The following is a 26,472-nucleotide window of genomic DNA, read 5'->3' as shown; positions in this document are numbered from 1 at the left end:
AAGCAAAATAACATATATTTACACACTTTCAATCAGACTTTTGTAATCAAATCTTAAATAAAGAATCTTTGATATCAACTTAATATATATATATATATATATATAAACAATATTATATATTTCTCATGTATTCTAATCGTAGCTAGCAGAGAAGTTTCTCATCATTGTTAATATAAGTAGTAAACATAAATAGTATGCTAACCCTGTTTCCTTTCGAGGGTCAAGCTGGTCCCAGAACTAGATTTGCCGATCAAACATTTGCATGCGCAAGTTTTAGTGCTCTTGAAACCATTATATATATGTGTGTGTATTAATCCCCGCAACTTGAGCTTCAGTACATATGAAAGAACATGGTATACCATATGTTCTTGTGGTTTCAAATTAACGAATAGATTAGACCTTCCAATATTCCTAGTGGCTGACAACATCATATTTAACTAACCCTGGTCATTATCTCAATGATTAATTCCTTAATTATCATTTTAGTTACTGCTAATTAATATGACGTAATATATTGATCATCATCTTGTAATTATTATTCAACCTGATAACTTTTTAGTGGCTTGTGGACGTTTGCAAACACAAATATCAATGATTGATGATGATAAGCGAATTCGAAGATTATGGTACAAAACAGTAGAAAGTTAAATGACTTTTGCTTGCTTATGGTGAAATATTATAGCAGAAAGGCTAATTAAAGAGATGGAAGTATAAGAAAATTTGCTTCTTTAGTTGGGGCACCAAGAGGGAGGCTCAACCAATGAGTGTGCAGAAGTGTGCTTATATTATAATAAACATGGAATAAAAAAAATATGCCTTTGTCTGCCTCAATATATTGATAATACGTCATTAAGTTTGTTCAACCAAATGGATATTCAAAATGAATTTGGTAATGATGGTGATGTTTTCAGCAAATGAGTGGGATCTGACTCGTATACACAAGAGTTGATATAAATAATTAATAGCTAGCAAGAGCAGCAACGTGGAAACATGGATGCAGATGATCATAGCTAGCTAGACCATCCATTTTGATACCAAAAATCAACATCACTTTTCAGCGTGGAAAATAAGCATATATATATATATATATATATAGATATGTAGTGTATGCATGCGTAAGAAAATCCAACATGATCTTCATATATGGAGTGTTGCTGTTGATAAGTCAGTGCAAGGAAAGAATAAGAGCAATTGCGTTTCACCATCAGTTTAGTGACTTTTGTTGAACATATAATATATATAGTAAAATGAATTTCCTTCCAAGTTTCATCAAAGAGCTGGCAGCTGCCTTGCTTAATTAATTTGCTTTGTTGTAATTGAAAGAGCTAAAAATGGTTGGAATTAATGACAGAAATATATGTAAAAAAAAGCATGCCTTATTAATTATTATTTATTTTTTTTATCTACTTAATTTATTTGTTTAAAACTGAATGGTGCATGCATGCCCCACGCATCATGTGAAAGGCTTTTGTGGAGTTTTCTTTTTTATATTTTTGCCTTTTTTTTTTTTTTTTTTTTTTTCTTTCTCTTCTAGAAGAGTAAAAGAGGAAGATGTTAGGTCATGCTTAACCTTTTTTTTTCCCTAATAACTCTGTGCATAGAAGGTATACCTGAAGTATTATTAATTAAGACATTGTGAAGTTACATGGAATAGGAAAAATAGAATATATTTATATATGAGAAGAAGTAAGAAGGAATTCGTGTTTGTAATATAGGCTATATACTTTAGTGAAAGCAATTTGGCAACAAATAGATAGCACTTTGATTCATTTGGAGAGTTAATGGCTTTCCTTTTCATGCAGCATATAGTAATGATTTTAACAATATATATATATAGGGAGAGAAAGAGGCTCTCACAATAGCTTTTCTAGAAAAGAAAACAATTAATTTATTTAAACTTTTTATTAAGAGACGAATAGCATCCAAGCCATCTCCCATATATTGATGTGCAGGTAGCCTGCACACTCAAAAGTTCTCAAATTAGGCGCTGTCTCTTCTCCCAATTCCTCTTATCATATGATATCATAAGGCCAACAAAGCAAACATCATATATATATATATATATATATATATATGCAAGACAGTAGAAGAAACGAGAAGAAAACTCTAGGACCAGAGACTGAGTTTTCCAAAGGATCTAAGATCAAGGATCGATACGAGGATAATGTTTTCAAGCTTACAAGAAAACGTTAAAAATAGTGGAAAACGCCAGTCCAGAAACAACAAATTAAAGGCTCCATATATAGGGGAGACAAAAAAACAAATAGGCAACAACTAACATAACATGTGCCACAGAATCATGGCATGATAAGGATCGAAGAGTAGTAGCTAGGGAACCAAATAGCCTTATGTTGAAAGAGAGGCCTCCCTTAAGGTTGAAAATAATCCCAAACACTTTTGGTAGCTCTCTCTCTTGTTCAAACAAGACGAGGGGAGATAAAAATGACAACTTTTCATCATAAAACAGCTAGCTTCAAATGCATGTTTAAAATCGAGTTGTTCAATCGAACTTAGTTTTGTTCGAACGATACACGGTCGCTTCATTAAATTGAACATCAAATCTCACCTACTAGTATGTGTAAAATCTACTATACCTCATTCGAATGAGTCTCACATATTCAATCACAACCACCTGATCTCACCTATCCACATCCGTCGTTATGCCACATGGAGATTCAATTCCGTTCAAACAAACTCATCCAAATTTGAATTATTTAAAATGAACTCCATCTTTAATACCCTAATGATAAAATGCCTACACTACCGAGCTCTATCTGGTTACACCATAAATTCTCTTTATTTTCATCACACATTTTGACATTTATATGCTTTTTCTAAATCTTACTTCCCTTTTTGTACTTATTTTCTTAATCCAAATCAAGCACCTTGAATTCAACCTTGATCTCTTTAATCATCTCGGACCCAAAACAACTACCGAGAACTATTCTCAGCCCACATAAAACTTTCGACACTACTCTTTGATCCTTCTTAATAAATTAAAGCCTAGAATAACATCCTTTACCGATTACACCGAATATGTCCACGACTTGCAAAAATATTTGATAATCAATGTCAAAGCATGTCAAGCATTATTTTTCCCGACAAGATATACCTTGGTAACCTCAAAGGTTCTACACTTGCAGCCTAAAAAATTCCTAAATTGGGAAGTCGTCATGGAGGAAATCTTGGATTTCAATGAAGTGTTTGGTGATTAGAGTGTTTCTTTGGGGGCAACCAAATTTAAGGAGAGAGCCATTAGTTAATTGGTGCTAGTAGCTAATTAAGACAAAATAAGGTGCGGTAATTAAGGAACGCCAAAGCTTAAGAGCATGTTTGGGATTGTATTTGAGAAAGAGAGCTTTTAAGTCAAAAATCGTTTCTTGGCAAAAGCTTCATTTTTAAGCTTTTGTTAAAAGTGGGTTTAGGCAATTTTTAAGCTTTTTGGACTCTTAAAAGTGTTTTTTTTATCAAACGGGTACTTTTTTTCTTCAAACGGACTTTTTAAGTGTTAAACGCACTTTTAGGCCTCTCAAACGCACACCCAAACAAGCCCTAATTAATACTTGCAAGAAGTTATTAAAACACAAGAGAGCGGCGCATTCTTGCCCCACAATTGGAGATAACCGTATGTTGTGAGTAGTTGAAGTGAGTATTGGTGGTTGTAATCACCCAAATCCAACCCCCTAATTAATAAGGGAATAAGATTCTCTCCAGTTTATTTGAACTAGCTAGAGTCTCCCGTTAGTTATATTTGAGGAGTAATTTTGTCTTTTCACTTTTTAAGGAGACAAAAATATCCTTCCAATCTAACTAACTAGAGAGAGTCCTGATTCCCCACTAGGTTGCTTCAAATGTGGTGAGCCTGAACATTAATTTGGAAGGCATAGAAAAGGTTACTGCTTTGGTAAAGGATTATTTATTGAGTCTGAGAGTCAGTTGATGATGTTGTGACTGATAATCAAGCCTGAACATGTTGTGGTTGTAACAAGAGAATCATTCATTCATGCAACCAAGCATTTTTTTTAAAAAAAAATTCCAATGGATGCAAAGTGAGTTTATGGCTTCATCACTGTGGTGTTTCAACATATTATATCAAGGTCTTACTTCAAAACTTCCCGAGATCGTTATCTTAATCTAACAATAACTAAGGAGTAGCTAGAATAGTACTCTTAGGAGTTGAACATACAAGACTTAACTTTGAAGTGAGATTCATTTAATTAGGCTAGCTTCTTCATGAGTGGGATGCCACTTTATCATCATCATCCACCACTTACATAGTGTGATTTATATATGACTAGCTCACTCATGGTTACAGCTTGGGTTTGATGAGAAAGAAAATGCATTTGAATTTCCCATAAATTAAGGAAAAACTTCTCTGCTTGCAACCTAATTAATAAGAAATGGAATTAAATTTCTTTTTCTTTTTTTTTTTCTTTTTTTTTTTTGTTCCCCTTTTTTCAATGGTATGGTATAGCAACATCGATCCCTTCCCCATATATGCCGGGTTAGCTGGGAATATTTCTTCTCATATATAAATATATTTACTGTACGTGAAAATCGACAAACTTACCTTTCCTTCAATAATTTAATTAAGATGATAGCAATTGATCCTCCATTAAGGTGTAGAGATATACATCGTATGGGGAGTCCACTGCCATCCTCTGAAATCCACTAAGTAGATACTATATACTTTATGTCTCTGTCCTTGCCTAAACAAAAAATTTATATGGATTTTAATTTTTGTCATTTTCTTTCCTCAATAGTTATAGTGAAAGTTACTTTTCTCTAAGGCATAGGGCATCCATAATTAAAGAGCTGCTAGAAATATTTTCAAAAGCAGGTGGAGATAAAAAAGAATCATTTTTATTGAAAGATAGCAGCACCTGCGATATGATATATCTTGGTGACAAAATTACAAAAAAGAAAGCAATACAACTCAAACCACCTGACATATTTATACTAAAAGAAACCAACCATTATCATCACCAATACAATTCAACAGGCGTCCTATATATGCCTTCAATACTATTGGGAGATCCTTATTCTGTAGGAGGCCAGCAGCTGTCCATATCATACATATAATTAATTAATTACTTGCATAATATATATATTCATGCCATTTCGGAAGTTAATTTGCTTTCCTTAGTCTTTCTCAGCCATTAGATGCATGTGTAACAAGTTTTTACCAAAAGATGTGGAGGAACGTACAATTGTCAGTAAAATAGATTCTGCATATATCCAGAATATTTTCACTATATATATATATTCTCAGCATATATATTATGATAATATTCTTTATTAGAATATTATCGTTCTTACAATATATATTATTACGTATACCATATTTGTGCCAAAATATTTTTCTAATATTTTCATCATATATATTACTATGGTAATTTTTGTTTTTCAACTCAGGAGCCAGGAGGATGTACGTACGTATGATAAGGCACCGATGCTTGATGTCGTGCTGATATATATATATATATATATATAGTTGCAGAATTTAATGATGTAATTTTGTGGACTAAAATGACGAGATCGAAGGTGTTTCATTAGGAATCGTCAGGGCGAATATTTAAAGCATGCATGCTGTAAAGAACATTAGCATATTATCTTATATATATATATATATATATATATATATATATATATATATGTTGTAAACGAAATGCATGGGGAGATATTGTTGGCACAAAGTACGGACCAGAAGAAAGTAATGATATGATTTATGCATCGTGACATATTAGCTAGCAAAAGAATTACCTCCAATCTAAAGGAATTTGCATCTTTTCCTGGAGTTTCTTTACAAAATGGACAAAATTGTTATTTCATTTTTTTTTTTTTAAAACAATTACGCTATTCTATTTAAATGAACTAGAGAGGGTCCAATTCCAATTTAAAGAATTAAAGAGGCATCACTTAAAAATTGTAATATATATATATATATATATATATATATATATATAGATATTAATTACTTTTTATTTTGCAATATCATGAAAACTAAATAGAATCCACCCAACGCGTACTCCTAATTATAATAGAGTTGCCATTTTCTCTATTTTTCTTTTTCTTTTTCTTGTGGGGACATGTGAATATATATATATATATATATATATATATATAATAGAGTTGCAAGGTTGCATAATGTAATTTATCAAATCAAATTATAGGAATCCAATTCCTACAACTAATTAGATGCATAAACAGACACCTGCAGATACAACCACGTGTATATATATGGATGCCGACGACAGAGGGTAATGTCATAGGATCGGATGATCGAGAGCTGGAGATTTTCTTATTTTCTCTTTTTGGTTTTTTTTTTTTTTTTTTTTATTATTATTTTTGTTTCTTTTTGTATTATTACTGATGTATCAATCTTGATATATATTTATGAAATTCAATATTAGATGTACGTACTCTTTGTAATACGTACACATATATATTATGTTATAAAATACAATCTATTTTTATGTTTAATTGAATTTATCATAATTTTTGCAAATAGTATATATATATATATATATATATATATATATATATATATATACATACACAAAGAGAGGAAGTAAAAAAAAAAGAAGTTATCTTGCATGTCATTATATTTTAATTCGGCCTCTCCAAAGATCAATTCATGCATGGCTCCACCACTATGCATAAAATCCAATAACAAAATGATCACTCAATAATATTTGAGATAACATATATATATTATATGAGAAGTGCTACTGTGCTAGAGAGCCAAATAAATGAATGTAGAAAAATTTTCAAACGGACCTAGCAAGGGCAATTAAATTTTTTTAAAAAAAAAGCAATTCTCTCCCCTTTGTCTGTCACTCATCACAGTCTGCCATGTCAGTTTGAAAATTTTTCTAGATTCATTTGTTTGATTCCCTAGCACTGCCCTTATATGAGAAGCCGAATTAAAAAACAAAAATCAACAATCAATGGAAGCTGAATTAAAAAAATATATATTCTACCAAATATTGTAATAGAGATTTTACTTTTTATTTCTGTTAATGACAGAGAATATGACAAGATCGATCATGAAATTACAGTAGGCTTTATGAATACCTAATTTTCAAAGATCATGAGGGGAGGCAATCGAACAAACTATCCATTAAATAATTGAAGACAAAGTGGGTTTGAAGACAGCTTAGGATAAAAAAGCAAATTGGGATATGAGGTTTTGTTGGAGAATGTCTTAGCAAGTTGAGGTAAAGAAGTGTATTATTTGCTCATAATTCAACACTCACTTAAAGACATGTTCAATATATATGCCAATGTTTCCACTAAGGAAAGAGATCAAACTGTAATATGGGTGCCTTGAATATAGTTTTGGGAATCCTATCCTTTTCTAATAATTGAGCAGCTAAGGCATACAAATGTCTGATTCACTAATAAAATATAATCAAATTGTTAATTCCTTTATTCCAGAAGATGAATTATTTCCAGAATCATCATCCTATTCCAACCTATTATGACACTAAAGTACTGGGTTTATACTTCAAAAAACACCATCACCAACCAGAGCCAAAAGATTGAAAATTTTCATATATATCTCTATAAATTAATCAGCATGCATGCACATGTTTAAACCAAAATTAATCCCTAATCCAATATTCTTGATATGTTTTGACAAAAATAAAGATAATTATCATAATTATTGCATTTGAGATGCCCAATAAGTTGAGGATTATGTTCTCAAATTGAAGACTCGATATACCTTTCTGCCTGGAACCCATTTAAGGGAAGAAAAGGTTGTCATATATAATTATATATGTTGCTTTTGGCATAGAATTTTTGTTAGAATATAATTAAATAATTAAATTCTTTCCTTCATATCTGTTTAATTAAGCTTTTAGAATCAGTATTTGATTTAATTAACATAACATCATAGTAAAGGTTTTGAGTTTAAACTTTATCTCTCTCATTTACCCTTGATCTATTTCACTTAAATTAAATAGTCCAGCCACTTAAACTTTTGATAAGTAAGGATTAATTTAACACTTTTTGTGGGCTAGCTCCAGAATGTGATCAAGTTCATTTTGTATTAAAAAATGAAATATGTCCCTAATTACCATTTGATACAAAGAAACAATTTGTGCCAAAAAAAAATAGCTCTTCTGTACTCCATGCTATATATTAATTTGATCGATGAAATGAGTTTTTACTTCAATTTTTACCAATAGATCGACTTGTTTACTAATGCTAGCTATATGTCTGTTTTGAGTAACGATATAAAGAGGACTAGAGTCCTCCCAAATGTGACGAGTCTTTTAAAATTACCATTAAATTTGAGATGATCATTATTGAATTTTAATTTATTGGTGATTTTAAATGTCATGTCACATTTGAAAGAACTCTAGTCATCCTTATATTATTACTCATTTACTTTGGAGGAAGGAATCATGAAAGTGGGGCAGACAAAATCCCTTGAGACCAAAAGATTATTCTGTCCAAAAAAATTCATGTGATTATATATCTTAATTAACATTCTTCTTTTCTCTTCAGCCTCCCTCCTATCTAGGGGAGGTTTAATTGCCTCACCTACTTTAACTTTCCTCTCCTTCCACTTTCTTTTGACCTCATTACTCTCACAAATAAAGCATATTAAGAGTTTACATTTGTGAGTATATTTAAAAAAAAAAAAAAAAAAATAGTAATACTATTTAGTAGACTGTTATACGACTAACATACAACTGAGATGACATGATAGTGAAAAATCAACATTTGCATCAACATGAGCTAATTAAAAGAAAAATCAAGTGTTGATTTTCACTGTCACATCATCTAAATCATATAACAGTCATATAGCAGTCTACTAAATAACATTTATCATATTTTTTAATCTGCAAATGTCAAACTAATTACCCAATTAGAGACAACTAGGATATATATAAGAGAGACACCATTAAATACTGTGAAGCAATGCACCTTCCCAATCCCACCTTAAAATCAAAAGGTAGAAAATTAAGAAAGACTTCCAATGCCATTCTCAGTCCAAACAAATTGAGACATGAAAAAGTTTGGATGATTTGGCATTTGGCTGTCCCTATTTTATTTTCTCTAAATCTCCACCGTCCATTCCACTCCCCCTTGCTCTATTTATACCTCCTCCCCCCTTCATTTTTCGTCCCAACCTCTACCTCTTCTCTGACACCCCCACATTCCTCTGCTCTCACATCCCCTGCAACTTCAAGCTCATTCATCAATGGCCTGCTTAGAGCTGTTCAAAGAGGTGAGTGAAAGCACTTCCTCTCCTTTCTCTATACCATAGCATGTCATATTTCTCTCTAAATTTTGTTGTTTATACAGAAAGAATCAATCACACTTGCATTCTTGCAAAGCAGCATATAGTTGTACGTTGTGTGATGATGATGATAATAATAATTAAGAATTTGCAGGCTAAGTTCAAAGAAGATCAAGAAGCATGCACTTTTGATGGAAGCGTTGATTGGCATGGCCGCCCTGCAATCAGAGCAAAATCTGGACGATGGGTTGCTGGAATTATCATACTTTGTAAGCAGCTTTTAACACATGACGACTTTTTAAAAGGATCTTATTTAAGAGATCAGGGAAAGAGTTTAATTAATTTAATAAACAAGATTTCTTAGTTTTTTTTTTTTGTCTTTTCATGTTGTTTATACGATTTTCCCATTAATTTATCCAACCTTTTCGATGATCCCATCCTATTACAGAATCATTTATATATATATATATATATATATATATATATATATACAGAGTTCATCTTCATAGTCATTTTCAAAGTGGCTCTGCTTTTTTCCGACCAGAGAAAAAGGACTAGCATCCAACCTCCTAGTAGTATGGGTGCATTATATATCAGGCATATCCATCTTGTTTTTATTTGCTTAATCCCAACGCAATTAAAAGACCCATCATGCTCACATTCACATACAAATTACACGCATGCATGCATATATAAATGATGAATACAACATACATACATACATGTAGATGTGTGTCAGTGCATACATGCATCATGATCGAGTTGAGTGAGGTTTTTGTCCCTATACAATCCATCTAGATAAGCAGTTACAAAGAACAATTTTGATAAGAGCTCCTTGTTACCAAAGCACAATAAATGAAGGGTTTTTTTTTATTTTTTTATTTTTGGGTGCAAGTATTCGGCACTGAAAACCTAACCAGGTGTCACAGCTTTGAGAAGTAGACGACATGCCTCTCTCTCTAGAGGGAGAGAGGGAGAGAAAGAAGGTGAGGAAAGCATGCATAAGAAGTTAGACATGGCTGACACGTAATCAGGTTCTTGATTTTGCATGACGTGGGTATTTGCCACGTGGCACTTGCTTACATTAAAGAAAGAATGCATGAAGTGATGAAAGTGATAGTAAAAGCCGAGCCCCCGCTGAGCCGCTCCTCCCCCACGTGAATTTAGCAACTCCTCCACTTTCTTGTCCCAAAAGAAAACAAAAACAAAAGCAAAAAGAATAGAAAAAGAGAAAGGAAAAAAACAGAAAATCAAAGGTATAATAGAAGGTTGAGAAAGAAAGAGCTCGAATAAGTGAGAATATTGGTGCTTATTCTGTGTGTTGGTAAACGTGTGGATAAGTTCGTTGTTTGAATAATATAAAAATTTGAACAGTTTAAAATAATGAATAGTGAAGTTTATACGGTCTCAAATGCGAGATTTATCAGAAAATTGATCGAGTGTATGAGTATATATGTTGTGTGTTTGCCATATGTTTTTTAATTTGTTTCGTTTCAATCTTTTTAAAATATTTTTTCTATCAATATGAAAAGTAACCAATTATATGATTTGGTAATGATCAATTAATTTTACTTAACCCAATTTCTTAATTTTTATTATTTATTTATTTTTTTGAAAAAAAATTACTTGGGGGCCTATACCCTAAAAACTAGTCTTAATCACTTGTAAGATGTTTGGTCATCATAATATATTGGAAGGCCAAAATTATACCTTTCATGTACAGTAATTAATACTAATTTACAATTAGATGTATAAAATGTGTTCTTGTCTTTTTTTTTTTCTCCCTTCACACATGCATGACATGCCCCACTATCTGGCTAATGAGTAATGACATGAAAAATCACTTCCATAAAGTATTAGTGGAAGAGGATTAATTAAAAAGATAGGGAAAATATAAAAAAAGATTTTACTTATGTCATTTGGAACTGAAATAGCTGGCCCTAAAGCAACTATTGCATGCAAAAGAACAAATGCTTTTTGCTTTATTACTCAAGGCAATAAGGATCATTCTTTTGTGCTCTTTGTCACGCTTCTAATTAAAAGGAATTAACCTAAAGATAGATACCTCTCATGTACTTGTCAAGTTGCTAAAAATATATATAGCTTTTTTCTAATTTTTTTTTTTTTTTTTTCTAATAAAAATATATATAGCTTGAGTGCAAATATTTCATGATGAATGATATATGCTTAATCATGCAAACAAGATAGAACAATTAATATTTGGCAGATCAATATTTTGATCATGATTTATATGTACTTTCTAGTCATGCAGTATGTTTTTGTATGCTTGGAGAGGGTTGGCAACCTTCTCTTTTAACCTTTCTTAAAACTCTTACTACATTTGGTGCTTAGGGTGAGCCTGGAAGTTATTTTGAAAATGACTTTTTGACATCCTCTAGGTTGTAGTTAGGATGAATGGATGATTCCCTTTCTTCTGCAAAAGAACATAGCTTTAGGGTGGATACTCTGCTCTTTTCTTACCTTTTTTCAACAACTATTTTCTTTAAAGTAAGGGTTGATTAGATCTACCAATTTAACATGGTGAAAGAGTAGTATGATAGAAATGTGGTTTCTAGCATTACTCATTTCTTAATTTGCACTAAAATACTACATGCTACACCCTCATCCCAGTGGGCTGATGGGTAAAGCTGATGTAACAATGCCCGTCGGTCTTTAGATCATTCATTGTTTAAAAAAAAAAAACAAAATTAAGGGCTAAATGATACTACCACATCAACCCCATAAGATAAAGCAAACCAAGCATATATACATGTTTCTTTTTTAATGTTCATTTAGGCTTAAATTTCCCTAGCCAAAGTAGTACTTCTTACTTTGTGTTCTGCTAATTATTTACTTGGTTCAATGATTCAACAGTGAACCAAGGTCTGGCTACCCTAGCATTTTTTGGGGTGGGAGTGAACTTGGTGTTGTTCCTGACAAGGGTCCTGCAAGAAAACAATGCTGATGCCGCTAACAGCGTGAGCAAATGGACTGGAACTGTCTACATCTTCTCTCTGGTTGGCGCTTTCCTTAGTGATTCCTACTGGGGAAGATACAAAACATGTGCAATATTTCAGCTCATTTTTGTCATAGTAAGCCTCCTCAATTTTTAATTTATTCCTAGACTAAAGCATCACAAAGAGAATGAGTGATAGCTATACAAAACACCGAGGATTTTTTTTTAAAATTTCGTCGTTTCACTTTGCGCCGAGAAAATTAACTCCTAGTATTGTGGGGGCGCAATGGAAACGCCGAGAAAAGTTTCTCTGCGCTTTTTTCCAAAGTTAATGGCGTTTAGAAACGCCCCTAATTCCCTTTTTTTTTTTTTTTTTGCTTTTGTTGTATGGTCTTCACATTCTCATGGTACCTATATGTGTGCATTCCATGACAGGGTTTGATATCACTATCACTATCATCATACCTCTTCTTGATCAGACCTGGAGGATGTGGGGATGGAAAAACTCCATGTGGTACCCATTCAACCATGGAGATGGGGTTATTTTACTTCTCCATCTACCTTGTTGCTCTGGGAAATGGAGGGTATCAACCTAATATTGCTACATTTGGAGCTGATCAGTTTGATGAAGACGACAGCAAGGAAGGACACTCAAAAGTTGCCTTTTTCAGCTTCTTCTACCTGGCTTTAAACCTTGGAGAACTCTTCTCCAACACCATATTGGTGTTCTTTGAGGACAAAGGGATGTGGGCCTTAGGATTTTGGGCATCTGCAGGATCTGCCTTCGCAGCATTGGTCTTGTTTCTTGTTGGTACGCCAAGGTACAGGCACTTCAAGCCGAGTGGAAACCCTCTCTCCAGGTTTTGCCAGGTCCTAGTTTCTGCGGTGAAGAAATGGAGGTTCGAGATGCCGCCAACTGCAGAGGGCTTGTATGTTGCGGATGGAAAAGAGTCTTCCACAAATGGCAATAGAAGGATACTCCACACCCATGGATTCAAGTAAGTATAAGAGCACGATCATTGACATATAATTCAATCAATTTGGTTCATAATACTTGCCTGAAGATCCATCAAATTGCGCTCTTTTTCGTCGGTCCAGATAGCAGAACAGGGCATGAGATATAGTTTAGCCCCATCATACCTTACTTTTGGACCAACTTAATTGTTTTGCAATTTTCATGATGGGAATCCTGATCTTGTTAAAGTAATATTGACAAAACAACCAAGAAGTATTTAAGCTTATTTTCATCTACGTTGTAGGTTCTTGGACAGGGCAGCATGTATCACATCGAGGGATTTTGATGACAAGAACCAGGGCATTCATAACCCGTGGCGTCTCTGCCCAATTACCCAAGTGGAAGAAGTTAAATGCATTCTGAGACTACTCCCAATTTGGCTCTGCACCATAATCTACTCGGTGGTCTTCACACAAATGGCTTCCCTCTTTGTGGAGCAAGGTGCTGCCATGAATGCTACAATCTCAAGCTTCAAAATCCCACCTGCAAGCATGTCTAGCTTTGACATACTCAGCGTGGCGCTTTTTATCTTCCTTTACCGGCGAGTTCTTGATCCGCTTGTGGGAAGAATTAAGAAATCAGATTCCAAGGGGCTTACTGAGCTTCAGAGAATGGGAATTGGCCTTGTTATAGCAGTGATGGCAATGGTTTCTGCTGGAATAGTGGAGTGCTATAGACTAAAGTATGCGAAAAAACACTGCCAGCATTGTGATGGTTCAAGCTCCTTAAGCATCCTTTGGCAAATTCCTCAGTATGCATTTATAGGAGCTTCTGAAGTTTTTATGTATGTGGGTCAATTGGAGTTCTTCAATGCACAGACACCAGATGGGTTAAAAAGCTTTGGAAGTGCACTTTGCATGACATCTATCTCTCTTGGGAACTATGTGAGCAGCTTGCTTGTGAGCATTGTTATGAAGATCTCCACTGAGGATCACTTGCCAGGATGGATCCCAGGGAATCTGAACAAAGGTCATTTAGACAGGTTTTACTTCCTTTTAGCCGCCTTGACAACAGTAGATTTGGCTCTCTACATTGCCTGTGCTAAGTGGTTCAAGTGTATCAAGATGGAAGGAAGATTTGAGGAGAATGATGAGGAAAATGACTTCACTGCATAATCCATATGAAAAAGTACTTCAGCAAGACATATTATAAAGGCCTGCAGTACCAGCTTATATGAATAAGAGTGGGAAGGGGTAGCCACATAAACTGCCATGTGCCCCTGCTTGAAGATAAATGGAGTAAGAGAAATCCATTTTCGTCCAAGTGGTCTCTTACAAATTAAGTCACTTGCAGTCTCTTCTTGCTGTTTCCGCACCAAACTCAATTGAGTTTTTCTCTCCATGTTCTTGTAACTATATAGCTAGGCTACGTAGAGTTGGGTTTGAAGAGGTGGGTAACCTTTGGCTTTAAGGCCTTCTAGTTCTACCAACATCTTTCTCATGATTTGTTGGTCCCATTGCTACATGGGTGTAACATTTGCTTTCAGAAGTTCTAATGTAAAAATGACTTTGCTCTCTGCAACTGCAGAACATATCTGTGCATGAGAGCTGCTCTTTGGGCATTAATAAAAGCATCCTTTCCCCGCAAATCTATGTTTCAGATCTTTTAGTAGAAAACAATTAAATAGACTATGATGACAAGGATATGTATATTTTGAGAATGGTTACTAGGCATATGGGTGTGTTGCTAAACAATTAGTAATCTTTGTCTCAGATTATTTTCTCATATAAATTTTGAGGAAATCTAACCATTTATGCTCAGTAGAATACCTTAAAAATTCTAAGAGATCTTAATCTGATGCATATTGAGCTACCCAACTAGTAAGGAAGATTACTATAGAAAATGATTTTGAGTGTACAGAAAATTGTAGCATCACTTTAATTCAGGTGGGTCATCCAGCCAATGTAGCACCAAGAAGGTGAAAGAGAACCATCTGAATCAGAATGAAACTAACTGGTGGTAAGTAAATATGCAGTATCTATATGGCAGACTTGAGAAAATTGAAACAAGCATGGAAAATGATGACGTGGCACCTTATATATCAACCAAAGCAAACTTACGATTGCGAATATTAATTTCAATGGTGCACCTTTGCACTTATCTATAATTCTAAATCAATGAAAGAATTATCCTGAACTGAATTCCAAACAAGTACCCAACATTGTGGTTTCCAAACTTGTTAGATATTAGCTGCTCTAAACTAATATCTATCGAAGTAAATGCCTCTTCGCTAGAGCAAAATCAACCTTGGACCTTTCGAACTTGAATGTGGTGGGTAGATTCTACACGCCAGATTGGTTGTGCACCGCTTTGGACAAGAGTAACATGCTCTCCCTCCTTCAACAGACCCTTATCCTGAAGCATAGAATTAGAACATTTAACCCTAAGATGATAATTCAAGTATAAAATGGTAATAAGCAGCTGAGAAATCACTGACCACTAGTAGCCTGAGTGCCCTGGAGAAGGTCTCCTCTGCATCATCCGAAAACTGCATATATATGGGCATGACACCACGATAAAGCACCAACCTATGTTTGATCCTTTCTCTGCTCAGGATGAAATCATGTCAGATAGGTTTAAGAATCAAGAATGCATATGATCGCCATATTACACAGCTATGCCATTCTAATCAAATAAGAGTTAAAAGTTATTGAATATATAAATAGATACATTTTTGTTGGTGTTGACCATAGATTCTTCTAAGCCAAAAGTGCAGCTAAAACCTAGGCAGGTTTCACACGGGTCTTCTCTAATGGGACTGTAGAATTGTGGTGTAAATTTGTTTCAACATGGCCATTGTACATTACAGAGTCAAATAATAACAAAAAAGCCATTAGATGTTTCAAAGCAGAAACTTTTGATCCTGTCAGCCCTAAGGTTAACAATCCTATATGCTAATTGTGCCTTTTTGACTCTTATAAATTAAGCAATCCTTTAAAACAAAGTGTATAGCTTCTCCATAGATGCATAAAACAATTGATCAAGGCCAGACAAGTAATTCTTTCAGGACACATGCATATCTTCACAATGGAAAAGCCTGTCCTCGAAACAGAAAACATCCAGGCCTACCACCAGACTGAGTATATAAGTGAGCTTGGCTTAATCAAACTACAAGCATAATTGAATATCAACATGATAAATGCACAGATGTCAGCTTGTCAATCATTCCAAAGTAACCAGATAAACAAATGCTTGCCGCTAGTACTGTAATCTCTACCAATATCAATGCTTTTATACAGGTTATGATCACATAAGAAATCAAGACATGTGACTTGAAAGAATATTCTACGTGAAACTGCAACTGAACTCACTCATTTGTGAAGGCAAAGATTGTTGAGGAAGGCTGATAATGGCTTAAAAGTATAGCCATGGATCCTGTTCTTGTGAAAACAATGATTGGAGTATTGAGAGTGTTGGCCATAGTCGTGGCATGGAAAGCAAACATTTCACTCATATGACTCTGTGAAAGAATGCCAACAACTTGTCAGATAATGAAAGAGAACTTAAACATGGATTTTAATAAGCAATAACTGAGCAACTGCCGCACAGGACCAAAATCCATTTTTTCAGTTCTCATTTAACCTAACATCATAAATCCCCAATACTGTAAAAGTAATATGTGAACCATATCCCTAAACTAACTTAAATGACACAAAAAACCGTCCATGATTTCTCATTGTAATGGATGCGTACCTTGTTGCCACTCAATTGATTTGGAGAAGTTGAGCTAATTGGTAGACTTGACTCGGTCCTTAAAGCCACAGTATGCATTACTTTAACAGCTTTCAATGGATACCTTGAGTCATTGTTATTAACATGCAGTTAACAAATCAATTTCAAATATGAAGGAAAAGAAAAATAAAAAATTCATTTAGAAGAGGATTAAAAAAAAAAAAAAAAGAAAAAAAAAAAGAAACTCATACATTAAAAAGAGCATGCATGGTAAGAGAACCCCATTGATGTTTTTATTAGAGATCCATGTTTGGGCATATCTTCTTAGCCATGGAACAGTGAAGTGTATAACATCATTATGAAGGAAAACAACAAATACATAAACAAATGTATAAATGAATAAATAGTATCCCCACCCCCCACCCCCAAAAAACCCCAAAAGAAGTACAATAAGCATGGCCGTATTTAATAATGGGAAATAAATATAGCATGTCGTGAAATAAAATGGACCATAATATATGGCTCTTTCTTACATTCAAAGATAATAAAGTATCCATACTACCAAAATTATCAACAATTAATTTCAATCAAACTGACAAGCAAAACCAGAGTTCACCCAATTCAGAGGCCCCATAAAACCAACATGATCAACCTTAGATATAGATAGTCTGAGGAGTAAAAGTAACCCAAATGCTTCAATCCAAAAGCCAATGGAACACACAACGTTTTCAAAGAAAAACAGATTTGGCAATAGAAAATGCTCCCGACAACAACATAGACAACTGAATGCATTGTATGCCAGGTTTATCTTCCCAAAACCTGCTGGTCTAGTAGTTCAGATAGAATGAGTAGATGTATTCCATCCCTCCATAAATACAAGATTTATTTTCCTCCGGGATCATCCCAGAATAAGAGTTCATTTTCAAAGAGTGGAAACACTTTGCATTTTCATATACTATCCCCACCGTTTTTAAGAATAATAAATAAGATTTTCATTAGAAGTTTTCTACATCTAATATATATGCTAAAGGAAATTTTAGGAAGATTACTCTATTTTTTTTTCATTAACAATTGTGCCATTTAGAACTAAGAAACTTACTTTGGATTTAACAGATTGATTTATTCATAAAATCGAAAAGATGATAGGATGTTAAATATTCCTTATGTGGAGTCAAAAGAGTGGCATAAAGCACATCAAAACTTAAAACTAACCTATAAGGCACTCATAAGCACCTTGCAAAAAAGTAAAACATAAAACTGAGAGAATATGGATGAAAAATCTAGTTTCTATATTGATAACAAAAAAACCCTCCAAATATCAGCCAGCAGTCAAAGCATGAAGAACCTAATAAACCTAATCTTATCCCACACCCTTTTCTGCTTAAAGAAAACAATAACTGCACACAAGAAAAAACAAACCGAAGAGAAAAAAAATACAAACAAGGAAGGATAAATCACATTAAAGCAGCACATTCATCACAAATACATAATTTGAACTGCTATTATTATATGAACCAAAAATAATTACCGAGGCCAACATTTATAGACCAGCAAACTTACTTTCCATGGGCAGTTTCTCCTGAAAGCATGATTGCATCAGCACCTTCTCTTACAGCAATTGCAATGTCAGAGACCTCTGCCCTTGTTGGTGTAGGATGATTTATCATACTTTCCAGCATGTTTGTTGCTACAATCACAGGTTTCTCCATACCGTGACACCTTCGAATGATTTCTTCCTGTTTAATCATAACATAGGATTTAGTTAAATGATGATTTAGAATACAGCATTAATCATACTTTATAAACTTCAGAATAATATAAAGAGAAACAAAATAATTACATTAAGACGTAATAAGGTGACAGATGGGTAGAGATAGTGATCCCATGCTCAATTATTTGACATACTAAGTATTATTAATCGTGCCTGCTTGATAAGATCAGAAATTTTAACACAGAAGAAAGATGAATTGTATCATGTAACAAATTCCGTCCATCATAACTGACCCCAGAGGAACTGATTATCCAATTAATTTAAAAGCACTATTTGGGGTCTAAAGTTACTTTCTCAATCTTTGTTTTCTGTTTCAGTACAATCAGTGTGCTAGGCCCAACGAGAGATGACACACAGGCCAGGAGACCTCCACATATTTAGAAGTTGATGCAGACCTCAGAGTTGTTTGAAAAACACTTGGACCCAGGATGCCAAAGAATATGCTCAGAAGTAGAAATGAGATATATGGCTCTGTCAAGATTTTCATCAACTCTCGACATGCAATGGTTCAGAAAAACCTTTTCAAGTCCAACATGTGACTCAAATAAGGAATAGCAGAAGCCACATTACAAGCCAATTTGAGGCCCTGCTATATTGCTTAAATCTCAGCTCATAGAACCATACAAGACCAAAATTCAAGGTGAAATCCTGGAGCTAAACACCATCAGGATGTCAAACGTGCCACCACCAGTTTTTTTTTTTTTTTTTTTAATATTTATATATATATATATATATATATATATATATATATATATATATATATATAACTTTTTTCTTTTTATATTTTATTTACAAAAGTGACATGTGTTGCCTTTTGATTAGGTATGATGTGGCAGCACGATTAAAAAATTAACGTAGGGTGGTCATAATGATCTATTTGATAACAATTAAAACCTTAATGAGTATATCGATAACATTTAAACCTAAAACAGTTATTTGATAAAAAGTCATATCTCAGGAATCTCTGGAACATTTTTCCCTAGTTTTAATAGGCATGTATTAAAAAACTTTATTTTGACTCTTTTGCATAATTATTCTGAATTATTAACATCAATTTACCTGCAATAAAGGAACATCCTCGATTGGCAGTTCAGCTCCAAGGTCTCCACGGGCAACCATTGCCTGTAAATTCAAGAAAACTAGTTAAGAAGCATCTAGGGAGCATGATATTAGAACAATTTAGGATCACATAAGAGATTGTTACTAAACAAATACTTAGCACCAACAATTTCTTTAATAAATAATCTATATATTCACTACATGAATGCATCGCTATGCTCTTATAAGTTGAATGGACTTGACCCAAGAATTCCACAGTGATATAAAATGAGATTCTAAATTCCACAGAAATTTTCTTTTTCCTTGGACTTTTGTCTCCCAAAGGCACTACTCTTTTTCCTTCCTAATCAGATTTATGCTTGAAGAGATCTCCCATTCAGTTATGTTTCTTCATTATCTAGACAGATAGCAACAAAAATAGCATATTAAATTTTCTCTCCTTGTATATTGTATGTAAAATAACTAAAATATCAAGAAAATTAGAAAACTAACCCCATCAGATGCTGAAATTATTGAATGAAGATTTGGTATAGAATCAGCACTTTCAATTTTTACAATCACATGAATATCTGCACTACAACCTAAAGAGGAGGTTTGCGATAATTCAGTCTACAGGTAAAAAATTAAAACAAATATAACACACACACACACACATATATCCCAAAACAAACCCTAGGAATTAAAAATAAAAGACAAAAATTAAATTTACTTTTTAGGTAATTCTTCAACTCATGGACCACTCTAGCATCCTTTACAAAAGAGACAGCATAGAAATCCACTTGATTGTCCACCCCAAATTTGATATCTTCCCAGTCTTTCTCTGAGAATGACACACAGAGCAGATTGAAATGGTGAATATGAATACCAGAGATAGATGTAGACCTCAAATCAAGACAATTTACATTTTAAAGTGAAGATTACCTGTTATTGAAGGCAGAGTAGCACTTTTTCCACGCACATTTAGATGACGCCTAGATTTCAGTTCACCACCATCAACTACCACACATTTGACCACATCTTTTGTCTTTGACTTAACAGCTAAAGACATCATTCCACCTAGCACATAGACAAAAAGATATCTCATCAGGTCTAATGAACAGATCAGAAAAGTTGAGTCTTGCTTAAAATTAAAATTTCAGTAAATTATTTTTGTGAGGGGATTTATGTCTCAAGAACCAATGTCAAGAAGAAATTTAATTAATGTAAATCAAAATCACAGATTCTGAGATGAGACCTAATTTTCAGGTCCCTGCAACTCAATAAATCAAATATATGAAACAAAGGACTTTTTTTTTTATAAGTATATATGAAACAAAGGACTACCAACTAAAAACTAATGTAAGGGTAGCAATCCACCAAATCATTAGACGACAAACATTCACCTATTCTGAAAAAAAAATGCAGTAAACAAGTACTAGTGTTCTACAGTGTAAAACAGCAATATAGTTCAGTTCTTGCCCAGAAGTCAACTAATTCTAATCCCAAGAAATTGAGGTTAACTAGAAACCAGATCAATATAAATATTATTCTAGTTGTCAAATATGGCTAATCAGAAAACAATGATTGAGAAAAAGATGGATGAAAATGGATATAATCTACAAGCAGATCTGAATTCTCAAGCACTCTGTCAAAAAATTAATAATCTAGTGAGTTTCCAGAATTGAATTTTTCATCCTCTTTAGAGAAAACATTGATGATTCAAGGACTTCTTTACATTTTTAATAAGTATATGCGCAACAAACTCTGTATCAGATAGGATAACAACCCAAGATTCTGTTTACTCATGCACCAATTCAGCTCCCACGAGGGGCATCTATACTTACCATCAACCAGCAGTATGTCTCCAACCTCTACATCATTCACAAAGTCATCATAATTTACACTAACAGTGTCATCTGTGCTGACTCCTCTTTTGATAGTGAAGTTAAATTCTTGTCCCTCCTTAAGCAGAATTGGTTGAGGTACATCTCCACTTCTAACCTCAGGACCCTGCATGTAAAAAATAATGCATCAAAAACTTCAGGGTGTGTTTATTCCCAAGAAAAGAAAATGGAAAAAAAAAATACATATGCATATACATATACCTATCAAAAAAAGAAAAAACATATACATATGTCTAAATAGTTCATGAAATAAAGAAGGAACAGATACTTCAAAAACAAAAATAAAACAAAACAAAACCTAAAAACTTGATGAAAATTTATTATCCATAGTTTTCAACATTGATCTACTTCAACTGTGGAAATAGTAACCGCAAGTGTGTAACAATGGAATAAGTGGCTAGCATACCTTGGTGTCAAGCATTATGGCTATAACCTTGTCTTCAAATTGAGCATTGTATTCTTTTACCAAGTCAATGGTCTTCTGGTGTGAAGCATGGTCCCCATGTGACATATTTAAACGTGCCACATTCATTCCGGCTTCAGCCAGTTTCCATATCATTTCACGTGTGCTTGTGGAAGGACCAATTGTACATACTATCTTAGTTTTCCTTTGACCATTCGAAGCTATCCCTTCCTGACCGAGAAGAGGGTAATCACTAGACTGAAGCTCAAATGGAGAGTTCAACTTGTCCTGGAAAAAAAAAATTTTTTTTTAAAAAAATGAGCATTGGAAGGTAACAAATTGCAAAACAAGGAAAAACATTGAATAAGTAACATATTGGATTAAAACAATCTCAATCCTGCAACAAATGTGTCTACATAAGCATAAGGCACTCTGTATAAGAGAATCGTATTTGCAATTAGTAGGAATAAGAAATTACAGAAAATTTGTTCCTAACTTAAATCATTAGTTTCTTCCAAATATTGCAAATGTTGACCAAAATATAATTTTTCACTGAATTGATATTTTTTATGCAAACCTGTTTAACCCCGCCACTTCACCAACGCTATGTTTGGTTCAGTACAAGGGCAGAGGGGAAAATGCTTATAAATGGCTTGCCCCTTGTTTTTTTTGCTCCACATAGCTTTCTATAATAATCATATATAGAACACTCTATCCCTTTCTCCTCTTGTATTTATAATGAAACAAACCAAGGGTAAAACATTCCACTTCTTGTCCAGGTCTGGCTCCACATCTGAAGACAAGATAATTTTTTTCTCCAGAAAAACTCCTAGATTCAGATGGCATCATGCAACTTTATACATGATGCAGCGGCAACGAAGAAAAAATTCCAACAAAAAACATGGCTGGAACATCAATAAAAGTGAATTTTAAGTGTTCAATCAACATGGAAATTATTAAAATATGGCCCACTGCTGGTTACTGATGTGAAAAGTATAACTCAACGCTACCTAATTATCCATGAAAAACAGTAATTAACTCCCCAGAAAAAACTACTTAACACTAGTCAGCAAGTCTGCATGAGTAGAGAAAATAATTGGCCGAAGCTATAAATTTTTTTAAGGAAACCATTACGTTCACCCTATATTTGGTTGCCAAGAATCGCAGGGAGAAGAAAGGAAAATTCTAAATCTAGTGTCATTAGGATCACCTAACTAACGCTAGAAGGGTTGTCTAGAGATTTTGTATTAGAGAAGGCCTTTGCAATATCAGGTGCCATATAGTGAAACCTCTATTATTCAAGATTCTTTCTCTGTGTTTCCTACGCTTTCTCGGTAACAAAACAGAGTAAAATTATATCATCCAAATTTCAAGGAAACTTGGCTGCCTCAGCTCTTGAAAAATCAAAAGCCCATGATTCAAAATGTTTTCCATCTGCCGCTTTAGTTCCCCCAATAACCAAAAACCGAAAAAAGAATACCCACAATTCAAAAGTCCAATTCTTCGCTTTTCCCACACTTTCCCAACAACCAAACATAGAACATCACTAAAAATCAACCACACCCCAAAAAACCCAGATACAGAAATAGAAAGAAAGCAAAACTCACAGCACCCAGAGCACCATTTGGAGAAGTGAGCCGGCCACGCTGACCCTGCTCCGTGATACTCATCGATCTAACAGAAAAGATTTGCTTCCGAAAGCATTTCCTTTTTGGCACTTCCGACTGGAACACAAAGTCGCTCAAGTGCTTGGAGGCTGCGAGGCGATCAGAGGCCATAATGGGGTCGGGATTCGGCAGGGACATTCTCGTGGGAAAATTGATCGTCGCCATTGGAGAAAGCTCGAGAGAGAGCAGAGCAGAGGGTGGCGGAGAGTTCTAAGTGACAAAATAAAAAGAGTGTCGTGTCTTTGTGTTTGGCGTGCGTGCAGGAGAGAAGGAATGCGCGGACGAGGACGAGAGAGAATCTCGTTGGAACAGTTGGACTTGTTCCCTGCGTCTCTCACTCTGTTTGCGTCTCTTAGCAACGAAAATATCAAAAGAACAACCTTTAACCAAAATTAAAAACTTTATAAATAAATTATATAATTTTTTGAGAATTTTGAATAAAATCTCTGAGAAAAAAAAACCAATTATACAATTTCTTCACAAATTTGATATAGCAGAATATGGGAAGAATAAAGAAAAGTGTAATTTCTAAATAATTTTGTAATATGGTTAATAACTTTTTTGGTACCTGAGTTTTAATGTTTTTATTTTTTTTTAAAATTTTAAAAATAACAAATTTAGTACCTTAAATTTTAGAAAAAACTGAATTACCACCTTTAGTTTGAAAAACTCTATGAAGATGGCCGAACCACCCCTTGAGGGTGGCCGAGCTACCCAAGGGCGGTGGCTGAGAGGTCAAACTGGGGGTAGCCGGCCACCCCAATAGAATTTTTTAAATTGGAGGTGGTGATTCGATATTTTTTAAAATTTGAGGTACTAGTTTTGTCATGTTTTAAAACCTAAAGAGGAGAATTAAAAAACTTCAAAACCCAAGTACCAAAAAAATTATTAACCCTTATTCTAACATTTCTCAATGCTTGACATTTTAACACGTTGCTTCTCCAAAATATTAACAAGTCTTAATTATAATTAACAATCTGAAAATGAGAAGAAATATAGAGTATATCAAGCTGTTTGTGAATCATTGACTTTCAAATCAAATTTTACAATAATTAAATAATTTACTTAGACAACTAAAGTTCCAACTTCAAAGAGAAAACTGGGCAGAATTGTCGGTTATTTTTTCTTCCATACATTTGGGTGAGGTCACGTAATATCTGGTGCCCAACAGACGCATATTCTGTTCCCGTCGAGTATATATATGTGTACGTATCGTTTGGAAAATGACAGCTGGAGCTGCCAAAAATACACTCCCCACTTGCCCATAACTTAGCCTATACACATCAAACACGTGGCAAGTAGTTTACTTCTTCTCTCAAAAAATAAAAATCAAAGTGAACAAAAATCTTAGAAGTGAAGTCCCTATAATGTCCAAACCCAATGGGCCCTTCATTGCATGTATTTTAGAACGTCTTTTTCAACTTCAGATTATGCAAGTGGTGGAGGGAAAGATTTTGGTCCATGGAAGGACAAGATTAAAAATAGGGTTAGAACAAAAATTAATTTAATAAAATTTAATTATCGTTTAAAATACATAATATAAATAATAAATTAGCCTCTATTTTCAATTCCATAAAAAAAATTAATGAATTAAATTAACGAATTTCATTAATATGTCATGTTAGAGCCAATAAAATCACAACATATGTCATTCATAATAATAATATATATATATATATATATATATAGGCCACCCTCAACACCTAGGGGAGGCTCCGTTCATTCTGATTATTCATTCTTTCACTGATATTTTTTTAATATCTATATATTGTTTTCTCTTCTTCTAATTCACTTTCACTAACTTAGCCATCGAAGATGGTTCTGTTGTTACTACTGACATATGTAGACTAGAACTATCAAAAAGTTTTATTGCAGTAAACCTCAAGTTGTTGGGATAAAGCTTTGTTTAGTGAAGTATGAATTCTGCTTTCTCCTTGACAACTCAACAAGACCTGTCCCATTTGCTGGAAATCATGTGTGCTTTACTTGATGTTGGACAATATTGGGGTGGAACAAATTCCACATGATTATGTTAGCATATATATGACATATTTGGACAGGCTTCTCTATGTAACAAGCTAGTTTTACATGCTGCATGATCTTATGCTTGAGATGACCAGATCATGTCATGATAACATAGTTTAGTTTTTGTCTCATATTGATGTAGATCGCAAGTCCCTTGGAATTGCGATCAATCGCACATGTACTTGCGATCAAGCGCAATTCCAGACACTTGCGCATTAGGTCCTTGGAATTGCGATCGATCGCACTTGTACCAGCGATCGATTGCACAAGGAGCATTATGTTAATTTTTTGCGTTTTTTAATATCTTAAACCGACTTTATATTATTACTTTTTTAGGGTTAGGGTTTTGGAAGTTTTTATTTCGTTATTTTATTAGGTTTAGGGTTTGGAGAGTATCTATGTCATATTTTATTATGTTTAGGGTTTTGGGGCTATAAATATATGCTTATAGCCTCTAGAGAAAACAATTGTTGTCTATTATTGATTTTGATGAATAAGAGCGTTCTTCTTTATTTTCCTTCAAAACCCAGAGAGTATCTAGCTTTTGTCAAGAAGAATTCTTAGATCTTTGATAGAATCTAGATCTGGAGTTATTTATCCGCTGCTTATTGATGTCCTTCGCTGCAACCCACTAAGTCACGCTGCATCAATTGGTATCAGAGCTCAGTTACTTTCCATGAATGGGGAGGAGCAACCGCTTTGCAGATATGAACGAGGTGTACGTGCGCACAGAGACAGCACGTAAGGAGCAACCGGCGATTCGTT

The 26,472-nt window shown here is 34.0% G+C and overlaps 2 protein-coding genes across 2 annotated transcripts; one reads left to right on the top strand and one right to left on the bottom strand.

Moving 5' to 3' along the window:
- Window positions 1-9,165: 9,165 nt before the first annotated feature.
- On the top strand, window positions 9,166-14,800 carry NRT1.5 (nitrate transporter 1.5). The gene is made up of 5 exons (XM_059586445.2): window positions 9,166-9,244; window positions 9,411-9,525; window positions 12,131-12,348; window positions 12,648-13,210; window positions 13,472-14,800. The coding sequence occupies exons 1-5, from the start codon at window positions 9,218-9,220 to the stop codon at window positions 14,340-14,342; spliced, it is 1,794 nt and encodes a 597-aa protein (XP_059442428.2). The 5' UTR covers window positions 9,166-9,217; the 3' UTR covers window positions 14,343-14,800.
- Window positions 14,801-15,242: 442 nt separating this feature from the next.
- Window positions 15,243-24,024, bottom strand: PKP3 (plastidial pyruvate kinase 3). The gene is made up of 12 exons (XM_059586446.2): window positions 23,623-24,024; window positions 22,019-22,303; window positions 21,553-21,718; window positions 20,651-20,785; window positions 20,439-20,549; window positions 20,222-20,310; window positions 19,730-19,792; window positions 18,460-18,635; window positions 16,921-17,023; window positions 16,539-16,687; window positions 15,665-15,773; window positions 15,243-15,582 (listed from the first exon to the last, which is right to left on the bottom strand). The coding sequence occupies exons 1-12, from the start codon at window positions 23,845-23,847 to the stop codon at window positions 15,469-15,471; spliced, it is 1,725 nt and encodes a 574-aa protein (XP_059442429.2). The 5' UTR covers window positions 23,848-24,024; the 3' UTR covers window positions 15,243-15,468.
- Window positions 24,025-26,472: the final 2,448 nt, after the last annotated feature.

This window comes from Corylus avellana, chromosome 3 (genome assembly GCF_965113065.1).
Source record: "Corylus avellana chromosome 3, dhCorAvel1.hap1.2, whole genome shotgun sequence".
NCBI lineage: Eukaryota > Viridiplantae > Streptophyta > Magnoliopsida > Fagales > Betulaceae > Corylus > Corylus avellana.
Note: the sequence above shows the minus strand (reverse complement) of the source record. Positions and strands in the feature narration are given on the sequence as shown.

Excerpts from the sequence above, each read along its gene's own strand:
- PKP3 (XM_059586446.2), bottom strand. The coding sequence starts at position 23,847 with ATGGCGACGATCAATTTTCCCACGAGAATGTCCCTGCCGAATCCCGAC. Across the intron at positions 16,688-16,920 it reads ATCAATTGAGTGGCAACAAG|AGTCATATGAGTGAAATGTT; the intron begins GTACGCATCCAT and ends ATTCTTTCACAG. Across the intron at positions 15,583-15,664 it reads GGGCACTCAGGCTACTAGTG|GATAAGGGTCTGTTGAAGGA; the intron begins GTCAGTGATTTC and ends TCTATGCTTCAG.
- NRT1.5 (XM_059586445.2), top strand. The coding sequence starts at position 9,218 with ATGGCCTGCTTAGAGCTGTTCAAAGAG. Across the intron at positions 9,245-9,410 it reads GCTTAGAGCTGTTCAAAGAG|GCTAAGTTCAAAGAAGATCA; the intron begins GTGAGTGAAAGC and ends AAGAATTTGCAG. Across the intron at positions 9,526-12,130 it reads TGCTGGAATTATCATACTTT|TGAACCAAGGTCTGGCTACC; the intron begins GTAAGCAGCTTT and ends ATGATTCAACAG.